The following is a 17,938-nucleotide window of genomic DNA, read 5'->3' on the forward strand; positions in this document are numbered from 1 at the left end:
TGATTTGTCAGCTTATAATAAAAATCTGAGTAGGGCATTTATTAAAACTATGTACTGAATTAAAGACATATACGTAACCAAAAGATTGTTACTGCTTTATTTGGTGGGGCATCTAGGTAGTGATGATCCTGAATCAAGAAAGAGTTAAAGTGGAATTAAAGTATTTTTTTTTAAACTAAAAACAGACAGGTCTCTACTAACATAAATGCTTTTCCTGGCCTGTCAGCACTAATGTACTTAAAGCTATGCCTGTGAGTACATATACAGCATTGCTCTGTGCAGTGATGAAGGGACTCCCATTCCCATGCATAAAAATTACATCATCGCGGCCTGGCTTTTAAACGGCTGAATGGAAAGACCAGGAAAAGACAGAAAATCCCAAGTGCTGACAGCACAGTCCTAGAGGGCTTCATTTGGCAGGTAAGTCTGCATGCGGTGCATACCAGTACACTAATGGTATAAACCTCCTGGGGGCCCATTAAAATAAAATATAGCAGCGTTTCTTTTAATAGGAAAAATATAGCAGAGTTTGATTCTGCTTTAAAACTTTCTATAGTTGTTATTCAGTGTAGATTTCCATCATAATCAATGCTCAAAATGTAAATAAAAGGGAAACAAAAAACTTTAAAGATTACAGCCTGCCAGGATGCAGATAATGTAATGGCGTCAGAGAGCAAAGGCAAATAAACATGGAAAAATGATGGTCATTACCCAGGAGACACACATGGAAACATCAAAAGTGCAGATTTTTTAATACCAGTATCCAACAATACCCAATAAATAAAGCAGTTGGCACTAAAAACAACATGGGAGAAAAACGGAAATAGCAACTTGGTAGAAATAGGGTGTCAATGGAAATTTACTATAAATAAATCAGATAAAAAAAAAGTTCAGACAGACGTTTTAATTTAACTAATTACAAACCCATATATTATAATATCAACAGGACAGCAATAGCACTACCCTACCTACAGTAAAAAAGAAAAATGAAACAAAAACTAGGAAACATGCTCAAAAGTATAGCTCTTGACAAATATGTAAACTGAGATTGCAAAAGAAGGTTGCTCATTGCTCATGTAAGCGAAATGCTTGCCAAATGCATAAAAACAAAAGAGGGAAACTTGCTTCCCATGTCAGCTAACAGGTTTACGTAATTGTTTGGTAGAGTTCAGTAATTGGACACAGGCTTCTGAGTGGTTTCCATTAGCTTTTCTTCAGATTTACTGGACAATGCCATGTGTCATGCAGCTTAAACCTATTTAGTTTTGTTTGTCTGGTTTTTATTCTTGTTCTGGCACAGGACATGAGATAAAGGTGAATGACTCCAAAGCAAAAGAAAGAAAGAGGTGGGAAAATTAGCTTAGGTTCAAATCATTGATAAAAATCTGTTCCCTTTCACACGGATTTGCTTTTGATGCGTTCCCATTGACGTATCTGCACCAAAAAAGGCACCTTCCATTGTAAAGCCTGATTTACATCTATGCATTTTTAGTGCTTTTTGCAGATTTGCACTACAGAACATGTTCCACAGGAAACCATGTTAAAAGGACTGTAGTGCAAATCAGCAAAATGCAAAAAGCACTAAAAATGCATAGGTGTGAATCAGGCCTAAGACAATGGAGCATGCAGGACTTTCCAAAGTGCTGCCCACCTGCAGTGCGAACAGTTGCATAGAATTTAACAGGGAATAGTTTTCATGTGCTTTTGATGTCTTAAAAAAGTGCACCAATGAGAAATGGGCAAGACTTGAAAATCACATTTTTCTCCACTAAAAACATTACAATAAAAGGAGTGATGTACTAAAAAGTAACCTGTACTGGGAGAATAAGGAGGCTTACCAATGCTGCCTTCTCCTTCTGAAAAAGCTACTTGCCTTGTCAAGCTAATCAAATAACTTGAAACTGAATTCCAGGTATAGATATTTTCACATCTTGGACCAATATAACTATGTATATACGATAACTAGCCAATTCCTGTGGAAGCTGGAAGTCACAGTTGTAGACACCACTACTACAGTGAAATTCACTAGGCTTGGGGTTCTGTGCTACCTGGCCGCCCTGCTGCTTACTGAACACAGAAGAGTGCCATACTATTCATTACTTTGGTGAAGATCATGACATTACTGTCCTGCGTTTCCTCTCCACCTCATCCAATCAGAGAATGCTTAGCATTTTTTGAGAAAATGCAAAGCGACCCCTAAATGGTGCTTGTGTCGAGTGGGGGAACCTCCCACTCCTGTGTTCACAATGGAGAAGAACAGTCACTTGGCACAGGGTCCAGGAGCTTCCAGGGGGATTCCCACAGGTATGGTCCAAGATGTAAAAATATGTATAGCTGTAAGCCATTTGATTAGCTTGACAGCAAGGAAAATAAAGTTTTCAGATGAGGTCAGCATTGGCAAGCCTCACTATTCTCTCATTGCATGTTCCTTTTTTTTTTTTTTTTTTTTTTAGATATCTCTACTTTTACTTTTTTAGTAAAGAAAAATTAGATTCTTCACATTCACAATTTGGATATTAGCAGGGTTTCCCATTATTTTATTTTCTGACAATTTTTTCTACATAATTACTTTTTGTATGGTTGTAAAATGTATATGTGTATGTAAAAATATTCATACCTGGATTCTTTAAAGGGGTTAAAGAATGCATTAAGGTGAAAAAAAAAAAAAGTCAGTGCCCCCAGCCCCCCCCCCCCCGTTTTATTTACCTGAACCCTCAAACTTGTCCTACGGGGACGAGCCTTCTCTCTGCAAGGGAGGCCTTGGCTACTGATTGGATAGACTGATAGCAGCACAGCCATTGGCTCCTGCTGCTGTTAATCAAATCCAATGTTGCGGCACCGGGGAGGGCCCGAGTCCTGCATTTTGCATCTATGGACGCCAAATGCTGGACTTGGCAGCGCACCCGCAAGGCAATCCCCCAAGAGAGCACTTCTCCTAGGGGGTTATTTGATGCGGGGAGGAGCCGAGACAGCAGCAGAGGGACCCCAGAAGACCAGGATCGGGGTCACTGTGTGCAAAACGAGCTGCACAGTGGAGGTAAGTATGACATGTTATTTGAAAAAAAAAATACTTTCACAGACTCTCAGGCTTCATACTGCTTCCAGGACAATAAACAAGTGAACCTGACCCTGTAAATATTTTAGATAAACCAAATATGCTTGGCATAGCTAGGCTTTATAACGCCGGACAAAGACACCTAGAGCATCTCTAAAGCTTGTATCTTATAACTTAAGTTAGCCAAAAAAGAGTGTCTGTAACTTCCTACGTAAATTGATGGATAACACAGTACTCTACATTTACAAGTGAAACAGAAATTCTAATGTATTATATGCTGTATACACCTTACCACTTATGGTATTTGCAGGTCAGGGCCCCATTCACCAACTCACTAATGGCTCCAGCTTCACCTACATCATCCAGTAAAATCACTAAGGGAACATCACATGTTCCAGTCTCTCTGTCAATTTGGTTAGCCAGGTTGGACAGGTATAGTTGCAGATCCTATTAAAAGCAAAGTTACACAACACATATTACCAGTTTGAACCTAAAAAAAAATACCTAATAATAATAAAAAAGCATGCATTATTAATTCCTTGGTGTCCTGTACTAGGAAACTGGCAGATGTGTAAGTTGCCCTTCTGTACATATATTAATAAAAACAAGCTTTAGCAGCTTAGAAAATTATGATTATAAGCTTCTCCTTGTGTAGGTATTGGGCAACATCCTAAACATTTTACCAAAACAACAGCAAATAGGTAATCTTTATGAAAAGAAATCAGAAGTTAAGACACCACAATAAAGACAATGGGGTCAATTCTCTATCGTTTACCACATGCGATAACACACATGACTCATTTGCATAAATTATTGCATTTGGTAAATTGAGTCCAATTCAGAAAAAGAGTTGGTCAGCGCCCCCATATCGCCTGTCAGCTACGCAGACGACGCAAGGATGCAGAGAGGATTTCTATGCCCCAGGCTCCTGACGTGGATATACCGGGGCTTAGAACCAGAGATTGTGTCAGTAGAGGTCAGCGGAACCGGGGGGGGGGGGACCAGTGTAAGTTGACCTTACAGAGTTTTCTGGGTGAACTTACCCTTTAAATAACGGCTGATTAAATCGGTAAAATACCGCATTCAGTAACAATTGTGCAAGTGTTCAATTCATTAAGAATTTTGGTTTAAATACCGAATACCGGTAGTTTACCACATTAGACCCTTCCTGAGCAGGCCGCCGATCAGGTCAGGAAAGGGGGGAGGGGGGATGAGCGTGCTCCCACTCCCCCTCCTGAACTATACCAGGCCACATGTCCTCCATATGGGAGGTTTACAGATTTTTCTGTAAAGGTGAACTTACACTTTAAAGTGGTTGTAAACCCCATTCATGAAATTTGGTCTAGGCACATATGCATGTAGTGTTTCAAAAGTGCAGTTTCTCTCTGGTGCTCTGCTCCTCTGTTATCAGCAGAGTCACGTCTGACAAGTTCTCTGACACACGGAGCAGCTTAAAATTTGTGTCTGGGAAGATGCTTAGAGGTTAGATTAACCTCCCTGGCGGTATGATTATTTCAGATTTTAGGTGCTGAAAGCAGTACCATTATTTTGCATGGAAATTTGGCATTTTATATTGTAGTTCTGTAATTCTTAGGAATAACTCACTTAAATCTGTCCAAACCAGAGTCTAGTAGACATCCCGGGTATGATAAAGTTTGATAAATGAAATCATAAATTATAATATAATAAATAATTATACCAAATAATAATATAATAATAAAAATGATTCAATAATGTAATCAAATCAAAAACAAAGAAATTTGCTCAGTAGCAGAATTGTCACTGTCATTACTTCAGTATTTGATGACGGATCTCCCCACAAATCGCCATCTCTCAATTCTGCGAGTGATTCTAATTTATTTTTCACTGTTTTCTAGATGATCTAAAACCATTTTTGATGTAAAGGGACAGTTTTGGTTGCTATGGACAATCTCCAGTTTCCAGGCATAAAGAACAGTTTTTATAATATAAAACTGCATACAGGGCACTGGAGAAACCCCTAGGGATAAAGGGGAGGTGAAATAATTACATACAGCAATGTAATCTGTAAGATTACATTTTACTGTATGTAATGTGTGTGTTTTACTTTTTGAATTTGGCACCATTCTCTGTCCCCGTGCGTCGCAAACGCTCGCAGGGAACGGAGCCCAGCGATGCGATGAATCGAGCGGAGGACGAGCCGCTCATAGTGCGGGGAGACATCGCTGGATCCAGGTGTCAAGGTAAGTAAACTCATCCTGGATCCAGTGATGCGATCCCGAGTCTGGTTCGGGGTTAACGCTTTGGGTTCTGAATTTTCACCCCGAGCCAGACTCGGGAATACCGCCAGGGGGGTTAAGGCCCCTTTCACACTGGGACATTGGCGGTAAAGCGCCACTATTTTTAGCACCGCTTTTGCGGGGGTTTTCGGCCGCTAGTGAGGCAGTTTTAACCCCAGCTAGTGTCCGAAAAAGGGTTAAAATGACATGCATGCTCCTCTGCATGTTCCTTCCTTCCTCTGCCTATGTGGAGGGGGGTGTGTGTCTTTCCTTCAATCAGCTCTCACACAGTGTAAGCCTGGACTCCACACCCACCCCTATGTGCTGCTGAAACAGGAAGAAATATTTGTAACATTATCTGCACTTTCCAAAGAGTGTAGAAAGGGAAAGACAGCAGATATACAAGTAAAATTTATGTAGGGAGATTTGTTTTATCTCTGTGCATCATCTGGGGCTGTTCACTTCACTGGGTAAAGGGTTTACAACCACTTTAACTCTTAGTGAATTGAACCCAATGTACAGTAAATCTCAAATACCAACATTAAAAAAATATATACCCTACCTGTCTGTTCCATATATCCAAAATTGCAGCCTGGGAGGGATTACTACAGATGATAAATTAGGTGACACAAAATAGTCACACTGGGAGATTTATTTTTAAACCCACTCAAGAGACATGAACAAGAGAGATAGCATGCTATCAATACGCTTCTATGGGCAGAGGGAGGTGCCGAGAGCTGATGAGGTTGCTGGAAAGTTATACCTATTGAGTTGTGGTGGCAAAATCTCTGCTATTTTATAGTGTTGCAAAGTCTACAGCCCATGGGACCTGGGAGCCAGACAGGATTTAAGATTTGGTGCCTGATAGTAAGAGCCTAGAGATAATAGAGTATTGTATAATTATTACAGGTAATGATTGTTGCAGATTTAAAACCTGGCATGAATTACACTTTAAGTTATAACTAAGAGACACACATTGGTTCACGAGAAAATTAGCTAAAATATATTCCCTCTTTACTAACCTTACAGCTCTGCTGGTGCATGTTAAAGGCAGTAACAATGCCATCAGTAACGTCTCGCCCTGACCTCTCCACCAAATATTCAGCCAGTCTGTGTGCCAGGAAACTCTTCCCTGTGCCACTAGGACCAGATAACAGCAATCTTCTATGTTTCAACAACAGGCTAACATAATGCTGAAGCATGGGCTTAGGGATGAGTGATTCAAACACCAGCAGATCCACACATCTTTCCTTCAGACCTGGTAATTTAAAAAAGAAAGGAAAAAATCAGCATGAGAGATATAGGCCTCGTTCACACTGAGCATTTAAATTCATGCCCTGTGAACCCTGGTGCGTTTGGGGCCATGTACCAGCACTCGCATGGATGTCTTATTCGGAGCAGCGGATGTATAAGTGCAGCCGATGCGTCCTAATAGACAGCTATGGGACTAGCAGAACGGGGATGCATGCATCACATGTGCATTGCTGTGCCTGTAAACACAGCCCTGCACTGGGCATGGATTAAAACACCCCATGTGAACAAGCTCATAGACAAAAGACAACAACATCTCAAGCTCTGGTGGTAACCAACCTTTTAGCTTTAAGATAACATTGGTGGTGTTTCGCAAATTTCTAGATGGAGGGATTTCAGGTGCCTGTGTATCCAGAGCCCTAGATATGTGTCCTAGGTTGTATCCACCCAGAGAATCCTTGCCAAGGCCCAAGGTAGCTCCTGGATCAACCTGATTTACATAGTCCTAAAAAGAAAAAAAAGATTGACGGAAAGGAAGAAGGCATAATAAAGGTAAAGCAAAAGCAAACAGTGTGTTACTAAGTACCTGAAAGGTTTGGCACACAGCTTCATCCAGACTTTTCCAATCTGCTTTGTTACTAATCTTTACATAACCCAAGAGGAACTCCTGCTGTTTCAGATCCTACAGATAAAGATATGGGAGTGTCAGATAAAAGAGCTCACTCTTATACATAAATTATGTAGCATTACCCACAAATGTGTTCCATGTGCACATATGTTGCCTGATCCAATTCCTTTAGACAAGCTTATACTAGAAAAAAAAACTTGTTTACAACTGTTTCCTCATTTATCCTAGAAATTACTTGATATGTGCATATATGAATTGATGTGTCAATGCAAGAGAGGGCATCGGGCTTTACATCCAGCTGACTTTCGCTTTTACCCAAGTTACATGTAAACTTAAAGCAGTGAATGAAGAGCACGTTCATTATAAATATTCACAAATGAATAGCTATCAAATGGATGGCCTGTCCAATACACACCTATATTTAGGAAATAAAGTTTTGCGTTAATAAAAATGATGGTGTATTTTCAGTAAGTGCACATTTCAGGTTACCAATGTTGGGAGTAAATAAAATACAGTATGCATATGGTGTGACTTAGGCCTCTTGCACACGGGAGTAAAAAAAGACATGTTTTTTACGGATATGAAATGGAGATGCATTGTTGACTATGCAACCATGCGCACAGCTGAGTAAAGATCAGTAATACAGCGTTAAGTAAAGAGCAGTAAAACAAATACAGAAAATGTTACATTTGAGTGCAGTAATTTACTCACAAACACATGTTTACTCATCTATAAACATGTTTATGTGAGTATAAAGGAGTACAGTTAGGTCCATATATATTTGGACACAGGCACAATTTTAGATTTTTCAGGTATTTACCAAAACATATTCAAGCTATAGGGGCAGCTGAAAAAAACACCCAACTGCTCCTAAACGTCCATTTAGCAGCAGCAGTGTACATGAGGCCTAAGTGTGGCATTTGCATTTGGAACCTATTGCTGTGAACCTACATCATGCGTTCAAAGAAGCTGTCCATGCAAGTGAAACAGGCCATTGTAAGGTCTCATGTACACTGCTGGTAAACGGACGTATAGGAGCAGTTGGGCATTTTTTTAGCTGCCCCTGAACTCTCCTCTGTTATTTTATCAGCACATGTACACCGAGTCGTTTATAGTCGTTTCAAGTAGTTGAGGTTAGAAGCATTTTTTGGAAAGCAAAAAAATGCATTCAGGGCGCATGTTCAGAGGCATATGAAATGCCAAATGCCTGGAACAGCTTGTAAATGCAGTAACTCGCATTTAGCTGCGCTTTGTTTATAAGCGTTTTTAATGGAGATACATTTCTGATCATTTGCAATGCAAAAAAAATGCTTCTAAATTAAAACGCGACTAAGCGGGGCTAAACACGTTTACTAGCTGTCAAGTTCCCTCGTTCAGGGGAGGTTTTAAAACATCCTGTGTACATGAATATTAAGGCTTCAAAAAAACTAAATAAATCCATCAGAGAGATAGCAGCAACATTAGGAGTGGCCAAATCAACAATTTGGTACATTCTGAGGAAAAAAGAATGCACTGGTGAGCTCAGCAATATAAAAAGCCCTTGATGTCTATGGAAGACAACACTGGTGGATGATCGCACGATTCTCTCTATGGTAAAGAAAAAACAATTCACAACATCCAGACAAGTGAAAAAAACATTCACAACATCCAGACAAGTGAAGGACACTCTCCAAGTGGCATATCATTGTCAAAGTCTACAATCAAGAGAAGACTTTACAAGAGCAAATACAGAGGGGTTCACCACAAGGTGCAAACCATTCATAAGCCTGAAGAATAGAAAAGCCAGATTAGCCAAAAAACATCTAAAAAAGCCAGACCAGTTATGGAAAAGCATTCTTTGGATGGATGAAACTAATATTTTTCTGTACCAGAATGACAGGAAGAAAAAAGTGTGGAGAAGACTTGGAACAGCTCATGATCCACAGCACACAATGTAATCTGTAAAACATGGTGTAGGCAGTGTGATGGCATGGGCATGCACATCTTCCAGAGGCACTGGGTCATTGGTGTTTATTGATGATGTGACAGAAGACAGAAGCCGCCGGATGAATACACTGTCAGCCCAGATTCAGCCAAATGCAGCAAAGTTGATTGGATGGCACTTCACAGTACAGATTGACAATGATCCAAAACACACTGCAAAAACAGCCCAGGAGCTTTTGAAGGAAAAGAAGTGGAATATTCTGCAATGGCCGAGTTAATCATCTGATCTCAATCCAAATGAGCATGCATTTCAATTGCTAAAGGCAAAACTAAAGGCAGAAAGATCCACAAACAAAGAACAACTGAAGACAGCTGTAGTTAGAGCCTAGCTAAGCATCAGAAAGGAGAAAACCCAGTCTTTGGTAATTTCCATGGGTTCCAGATTTTAGGCAGTCATTGCCAGTAAAGGATTCTCAATAAAATATTAAAAATGAACATTTTATTTATGATTATAATAATTTATGTGGGGGGACTGTGTATAAAAATGGTTGCAGTTGCTAAAATTTGTACTTAATATTTGTGTTCAAACCCTTGAATTAAAGCTGAAAGTCTGCACTTCAAATGTATTTGGATTGTTTTGTTTTAATTTTATTCTGGTGTCATACAGAGCCAAAAGTATGAAATTTGTGCCTGTGTCTAAATATATATGGACCAAACTGTATATTACAACACTGGCAATGAAGAAGAATTTTATTAGTCTATAAGATTACTCATCTTTACTCGCCTATAATCAACATTACTGAGGTCTTTACACACATTTTTTTTACTCACGGACTTTCTGTCAACAAGTTCCTGAGTAAACATCAGTAAATTATTACGCCCGTGTACAACTGGCCTTATGGTCCTATTTCCTTCATGTTCCCATTCCTAAATAAAAAAAACATAACTGGATGTTAACATTTATGCCTAGTAACACCATAGACTGTTGATCCAGTGAATATCCAATGCCTTCTGTGGGATCAGGAAGAATATTTTTTTTTGCCACTGGAACAAATTAGATCATGCATTATATTGCTTTTTTGTGGCTTTCTCTGATTCAACTATGGGTATAGCGCTCTGTATATTGTGGTTTTCTATTTATTTGCTCCATTCATTTATTTATTTTGTATTGATTGAACGAAATAGAATTGTACCATTTTTGGTCCACCTATACAACTATGTATTACATTAAAATATTTTATATACTCTTTTGTAAAACCTGAATATCAAACTGTGTAGTTACCACCCTTGCTAACTACGGCCCATCAGTGCTGACAACCTACCAGATTGAAATTTACTGATGCAACACCCCAAATTTACTGGCACAGCCAAGTTTTTACTGTCATTTCCAAAAGTTACAAAATTACAGTTTTAGGTGCAAATTTCTGTTATTTAGGCTACAAAAAAAGCATAATATGCAGTTAGCAATTATATTTTTAATATAAGTCCCTTAGGGACAAGACTCAGGAGGGCAAGAAATTAGAATGGGCAGGCATGCACACACATGAAATTGACTCTCACAGTGACACTGACAGTAGTGTGCAGCAGCACAGATGATGGTGACCACTTACTGACATGACACGTCCTCTCCTGAGTGACAGTGACACTTTCTCTCCACACCAGGTGGTGCCTTCACGCCACACAGCACTGAAAGTCTTTCTCTGATCCTGGCCACCGCTCTGCTCGACTCCCTTGCACCATGACATTACATGACATGCTCAGGCACTGCCTCCACCAGACCCATCCCCGCCGGCGCTGCCCAAACACACTGTAGCAGACACTCGGATGGTTTTGGCCAGCTATGGACTTAAAGAGGAAGTAAACCCTGATGAGTTTACTTTCTCTTTGATTCCCTGCAAAGGTAAAGCATAATGGACTACTATGCATCACATAGTAGTCCATTATGTGTCACTTACCTGACACAGGAGCCAGCGAAGTCACCGATGTCCCCTGTAGTCCAGAGCATCCATCTTCTCGGTGGGTCTCGCTACTCCGCCGCTGTCATTCGACAAAACCGTGATGACGTCACTCCCGTGCACGAGCATGGGAGCCACCGCGGCATATCGGCGTTAACTGCGACGCGCTCAGTGCGCCGATGTCTATGGCGCATGTACCGTCTTTACGGTGCCTGTCTTTACGGTGCCTGTCTTTCAGCAAATATCTCCTAAACCTTGTAGGTTTAGGAGATATTTCTTGGACCTAGAGGTAAGCCTTAATCTAGGCTTACCTGTAGGTCAAAGTGGTTTGTAAGGGTTTACAACCACTTTAAACGGCACTTGCACAGTTCCGAGCTGAGCGTCACAGCCATATTTTTTACTGGCAACCTTTTCCTGTCACTGGCATTTACTGGCAGGAGAAAAGTGCCCCTTTTTTACTGGCTGGCAGTAAAAATACTCACGGTTGCCAATACTGCATCCCAGCTAAGCATTACCATTGACAGCTAAGATTTGGGCTATGCAGGGCTTTCCTAGGAGTGGGACCGCAATGATTAATCGATAATAATCAATAATTTTTGATTAGTTGGTCTGCACCTTCCTCCCTGTCCGTCCGTTAAATAAATCCTCCTCCTGTCTGTGTACAAGGCGGCGCCGTATGTTACAAGGCACGTCCGCGCCGCTTCTGCGCTTCTCTTCCTCTCCTCTGATGTCAGCTCCTCACTGATCTTCTCAGCCCCGCCCAGCCTCGAGGGAACAGAGAGGCGAGAAGCAGCCGCGAGGGGAGCTGAGCTGGCGAGCTGCACACTGACTGTGAAAGGTAGCAGCTAATATAACAGTGAGATAAAACATACACAGTACATGATTTTTTTTATGACAAATGCCCCATCCTACCACTCCTAGGTATTCCTGAGAGGGGTGCCCCATCATTGGTGTTCCGGGGGGGGGGGTAATAGTGCCCCATTGGTGTTCCTGGGAGGGGGTGAATAGTGCCCCATTGGTGTTCCTGGGAGGGGGTGAATAGTGCCCCATTGGTGTTCCTGGGAGGGGGTGAATAGTGCCCCATTGGTGTTCCTGGGAGGGGAATAGTGCCCCATCATTGGTGTTCTCGGGGGGGGAATACGCCCCATCATTGGTGTTCCAGGGAGGAATAGTGCCCCATCATTGGTGTTCCCGGGAGGAATAGTGCCCCATCATTGGTGTTCCCGGGAGGAATAGTGCCCCATCATTGGTGTTCCCGGGAGGAATAGTGCCCCATCATTGGTGTTCCCGGGAGGAATAGTGCCCCATCATTGGTGTTCCCGGGAGGAATAGTGCCCCATCATTGGTGTTCCCGGGAGGAATAGTGCCCCATCATTGGTGTTCCCGGGAGGAATAGTGCCCCATCATTGGTGTTCCCGGGAGGAATAGTGCCCCATCATTGGTGTTCCCGGGAGGAATAGTGCCCCATCATTGGTGTTCCCGGGAGGAATAGTGCCCCATCATTGGTGTTCCCGGGAGGAATAGTGCCCCATCATTGGTGTTCCCGGGAGGAAAAGTGCCCCATCATTGGTGTTCCCAGGAGGAATAGTACCCCATCACTGGTGTTTCCGGGAGGAATCGTGCCCCATCATTGGTGTTCCCGGGTGGAATAGTACCCCCTCATTGGTGTTCGCGGAAGGAATAGTACCCCATCATTTGGTGTTCCTGGGATGAATAGTGCCCCATCATTGGTGTTCCCGGGAGGAATAGTACCCCATCATTGGTGTTCGCGGAAGGAATAGTACCCCATCATTTGGTGTTCCTGGGAAGAATAGTGCCCCATCATTGGTGTTCCTGGGAGGAATAGTGCCCCATCATTGGTGTTTCCGGGAGGAATAGTACCCCATCATTGGTGTTCCTGGGAGGAATAGTGCCCTATCATTGGTGTTCCTGGGAAGAATAGTGCCCCATCATTGGTGTTTCCGGGAGGAATAGTACCCCATCATTGGTATTCCTGGGAGGAATAGTGCCCTATCATTGGTGTTCCTGGGCGGAATAGTGCCCCATCATTGGTGTTCCCGGGAGGAATAGTGCACCATCATTGGTGTTTTATTCTGCAGTTTGAGTGTAACACACAGTTTTTTCATTATTACATTTAAATAAACGGAAAAATTGCATATTATGTTTTTTTTTTTTATGATTTTATCCGATTGAAGAAAATAGTCGGCCAATTAATCGATTATGAAAATAATCATTAGTTGCAGCCCTACCTAGGAGGCAATAACAAACAATTCAAACGATAGAAAATTACTATTATCACACACAAGATTCCCAACTTCTGGGAAAAATTGTACTACTGGTGCAAATTGGTTCAATTGGTTCACATTGGTCTGAGAACAGTCATGTGTCTCACTCACCATAATTTTTAGTAAAAAAGTTCCTGTATTTGAACAATCTAATTGTCCAACACCTCTAAGCATGATGCAAATTCTTAAAGTGGTTCTAAAAGCAGAGTTTTTTTATGCTGATTCTCTGCATGAAGGTAAAACAAATTCTGTGTGCAGCTCTCTCTTTTCCAGCCCCCCTAATACTTACCTGAGCCCATTCTCGTGTTATTTACTAAAGGCAAATCCCCTTTGCATTACAAGGGGAGCCAGAGCACCTGTGTAGAGGAGGCTTGGGGCTGCTCTGTGCAAAACGGTTGCACAGAGCGGGTAAGTATAACATGTTTATTAAAACATTTTATATCATTTTAAAATGTAATAGTCAAATGTGGCGGTCTTCATTCTCTCCTCCCCCTCACAATTCCCTATACATATGTAACTAAACACTAAAGCAAGACGTTTTATGACATGAAAACACTGACAAATTGTTTATAATACATTGATTACATTGACATATACAATATAATTAGAATAATACATTCATTTTTAAAATAACCACAATGCAAAGTACAACTGGCATCAAGCAATATCACAGTGCCAAAAATACTTTGTTCTTTTATGCTCTGCTTGAGGCCTGTAAATGGCTGAAGAACGTTATGACTGAGGAGTGAGCCAGTTACTTGACATTTGAAAGAATACCATATATGGCTTTTCAAGAAAGACAAAAGAACTACCTGATTTACTGTGCCATCTTCTACAACGTTGTATGGGGAACCAAAAATTCCATCCTAAGTGGCTGCAATCTCAGAGAAATGCCTCCATAAAAAGTGGTAGAAGATATAGATCTGCCAATCCCAACTCAGGTATGTTTTCACTCTGTCATTGTAGGTTACTGCCCTTGCTGCAGCACATAGTATAGAAAAATGCACTGAAAGAAGAGCAGATGTATTGCTGTATATGCAGCCTATTTGAAGTACAGTGATGAATAGGGAGGCTTCAATAAAGCTTTCAAGAGGTATACTCCTTTTAATTATTCTGTTTAGGTATATCATTTATATTGTGATAAAAGCCCCTTTCAGTCCAGGGCTATTTATGGCAAATCATGGATAGGGTTTACCTGCTGCATCAACATATTTTAAGGTAAACAGGGTGTTAACCGTTGGTGGCACCTTTCTTCCATTTGGGGTATAACTTAAATGTTCTTTGGGTTTTGTGTGTGGGTGTGTTAGAAAGAAAGACTGCATTCAAGCTGTGCTATAAAAGACCTGCAGCTATAAGCAGACCTAGTTTATCTTATACTGTAACTAGCCAGGAGGATGAATCGTTTGTTCCACATGGGACAGTGCTGACACATTTCTTTGTTTGTGTTAGATACAATGCTAAGATCCCATTCACACCTGAGCGTACTGTTTTTAAGCGATTTTCCGGCATTTTGTCACTCGTATTTGCGCATTTCCATGCAATGTTTTCTGGCGTTTCTGAGCTTTGGTGTTTTTTCAATTAGCCAATAGGAAAAATGATCATCTGTTTCATCATTTGTTGCTATGTTTTTAGATTTTGTCATCTGCTTCCTGCTCCAAAAACGCCCAAATCTGCCCGATGTGAGTGCAGATGTGAACCATCTCCATAGAGAATAATGGATTTTTTCCCCTCAAGACTTTTTTAGCTTCAGGCTTCAAGCTACAAAACGCTCAGGTGTGAATGGGGCCTAATGAATAGACATGGGCAGGAAGTCTTTAAACATACTTTTGGAGTCTGGACTACTTCTCTGTAATCTACATGTTTAAAGCTGGCCCTTACAATATGTAAAATAGATCATTTTGCTCATTACATACACAGGCACTGCTTTCTGATCTGCAGTGCTACACAGAGGGAAACCCACTTTTAGACAGCTGTGGGGATCACAAGTTTGGTGCTGCTCATTCATTGTATGTGATGACTTCAATGTGGGAGCAGCGCCATAACTGGCTTTGGGGGACTGGCCGCGCATCCCCAAACTGGTTGGGAAGAATCTTGCAGGAGTGAGGAGTAAGGTAAGTATTCTTCTACTTTACGAAACGAGACTAAACAGGCATTTAACCCTTCAGCTTTAACAAATGAAATTGCAAACACTTACACCTCAACATACATATCAGAAGATTGTAATGTGAGAGACCATACAAACGTACCCCTTTAATAATATGCTGTGGCGGAACTCTTATAACAGCACGCAGTGTCACTTCCCTCTGAAGAGACCCATTTATACCATCCATTGGAGAAAGATCTGAAATAGATGCACCGCAATTTTATTATTATTGTAGAATTTATTTTTGTCAGCCTATAGTCAATCCAGAGTTTTTTTATGCAGAAGATGAACGTGACAATAAAAGGCTTGCTTTTAATTTGATGTTTGAGTATGGAATTGTTTGTTAATGTTAGGATTAACTTGTTTCAGAGACAACCCAGAATCTGTAAGCAATGTAAATAATATGAGCATTGCTTACAACAGGTGAGTATGTATAGGTTAGTGTGATAGCAAGCATATATATGCATTTTAAAGTGCTTGTCTGACACATTTGAAATGCGCTGCAACCATTAACATTCACCACAGAAGCGGAACTGAACTTTCCTCAACATATGGTACCTTGGAATATCGGCTAATATGTAACAGGCCTCTTGCACACGGTACTTGAGCGTCAGCATTCTGGACATAATTTCAAACATTTGTGTTACACGTATTCATGTGTATTTTTTGCATGTATACACATTGACCTGCACAATACATTGCTAGACAAAATCCATTAATAGTTATGCTCATATGCGCACATATCAATGCAAAATACTGACTGGGAATGCAGATTTTTCTATTTTGTTTTTTATTGCATTTTAGATCAGTAAAAAGAAAACGTTGTACCGAGTTTTTTCAAGCTGCAGTGTGCAAGAGTCCTAAAGAATGTTAATAGACCAGAAATAAAACCTAATCTGATGATGAAGCAGACACAAAAGTGCAGCACTTTCTATTTTTTATAGCAAGAGCAAGAACCAGAGGCCATGCATGGTCTATATCTAGCCCAATGTAAAATGACCAGTGGGAATCTCAGACTATGCATCCATGGAGAAAAGGAAAGGGATAATTCACTGCACATTATTAGAGTAATGCAGATGACCAAAACAGGTTAAAGAAGGTGTGAGTTGTGGCTCATATCTCATATCATTTGGCTTAATAATCATTTATGACCACTACATATTTAATATCGCAAACTGTTATTATAGAGGTAAGCTAACACATTTGGTGGGGATTAGATAAACATAAGTCAAAGTAATTTTTTTCCAACTCATGCATATCTATCTCTAACATGAATGCATACCACTCTGCCCACTGACAAATAGGAGAATATGCTGAAAATACCCAACCTGTCAGATTGTCTTTCCATCTGAAAAGAAAAATTTGGTACAGTATTGCTGTTCTTCAAAGTTGCTGATGATATCTCCTTACCTGTATCTGATGATGGAGGAATTCCTAGAGACTGCGTGAGAGTCAAAGCTAGGGACCGCCGTGGGGATGGGCAAGATGACGGGTTACTTGAACTTACTGAGAAGGGTGGTACTTTCAAACGATCATTTTCTGCCTTCAAAAGGTCAACTTCAAGCTAAAAAAATATGTAAACGTGCTAATTTAGAAAAAAAAGTTTAAACTGTCATTTACAGTGCCTTGAAAAAGTATTCATACCCCTTGACATTTTCTACATTTTGTCATGTTACAACCAAAAACATAAATGTATTTTATTGGGATTTTATGTGATAGACCAACACAAAGTGGCACATAACTGGGAAGTGTAAGGAAAATGATAAATGGTTTCAAATTATTTTTACAAATAAATATCTGAAAAGCATTTGATCCTGTTTGCAGTTTGCGAGAAGCCATGTGGAGGACACAGCAAACATGTGAAAGAAGGTGCTCTGGTCAGATGATACCAAAATAAACATTTTTGGCCTAAAAGCAAAACACTCTGTGTGGTGGAAAACTAACACTGCACATCACCCTGAACACACCATCCCCACCGTGAAACATGGTGGTAGCAGCATCATGTAGGGATGCTTTTCTTCAGCAGGGACAGGGCAGCTGGTCAGAGTTGGTGGAAAGATGGGTGGAGCCAAATACAGGGCAATCTTAGAGGAAAACCTGTTAAGAGTCTGCAAAAGACTTAAGACTGGGGCAGAGGTTACCCTTCCAGTAGGAAAACGGCCCTAAACATACAGCCAGAGCTACAGTGGAATGATTTAGATCAAAGTATATTTATGTGTTAGAATGGCCCAGTCAAAGTCCAGACCTAAATCCAATTGAGAATCTGTGGCAAGAATTGAAAATTTCTGTTCACAGATGGTCTCCATCCACTCTGACAGAGCTTGAGCCATTTTGCAAAGAAGAATGGGAAAAATTTTCACTCTCTAGATGTGCAAAGCTGGTAGAGACATCCCCAAAAAGACTTGCAGCTGTAAATGCAGCGAAAGGTGGTTCTACAAAG

The 17,938-nt window shown here is 40.8% G+C and overlaps 1 protein-coding gene across 11 annotated transcripts in view; it reads right to left on the reverse strand.

Annotated features, from left to right (window-relative positions):
* The window catches only part of NAV1 (neuron navigator 1), a 269,078-nt gene that overhangs the window by 25,743 nt on the left and 225,397 nt on the right, over positions 1–17,938 (reverse strand). For 7 of the 11 annotated variants that reach the window (XM_077481467.1, XM_077481466.1, XM_077481463.1 and 4 more), the window contains 7 exons: positions 16,909–17,062; positions 15,602–15,696; positions 9,932–10,042; positions 7,151–7,246; positions 6,904–7,069; positions 6,336–6,571; positions 3,348–3,502 (listed from right to left, as the gene is read on the reverse strand). In XM_077481467.1, coding sequence (XP_077337593.1) covers positions 3,348–3,502; positions 6,336–6,571; positions 6,904–7,069; positions 7,151–7,246; positions 9,932–10,042; positions 15,602–15,696; positions 16,909–17,062 — 1,013 coding nt within the window. The remainder of the gene's footprint in view (positions 1–3,347; positions 3,503–6,335; positions 6,572–6,903; positions 7,070–7,150; positions 7,247–9,931; positions 10,043–15,601; positions 15,697–16,908; positions 17,063–17,938) is intronic. The other 4 variants (XM_077481470.1, XM_077481474.1, XM_077481471.1 and 1 more) reach the window with 2 other exon arrangements.

The sequence above is a fragment of the Lithobates pipiens genome, unplaced genomic scaffold (assembly GCF_037356315.1).
Source record: "Lithobates pipiens isolate NorthernLeopardFrog02 unplaced genomic scaffold, aLitPip1_a1.2 Scaffold_16, whole genome shotgun sequence".
NCBI lineage: Eukaryota > Metazoa > Chordata > Amphibia > Anura > Ranidae > Lithobates > Lithobates pipiens.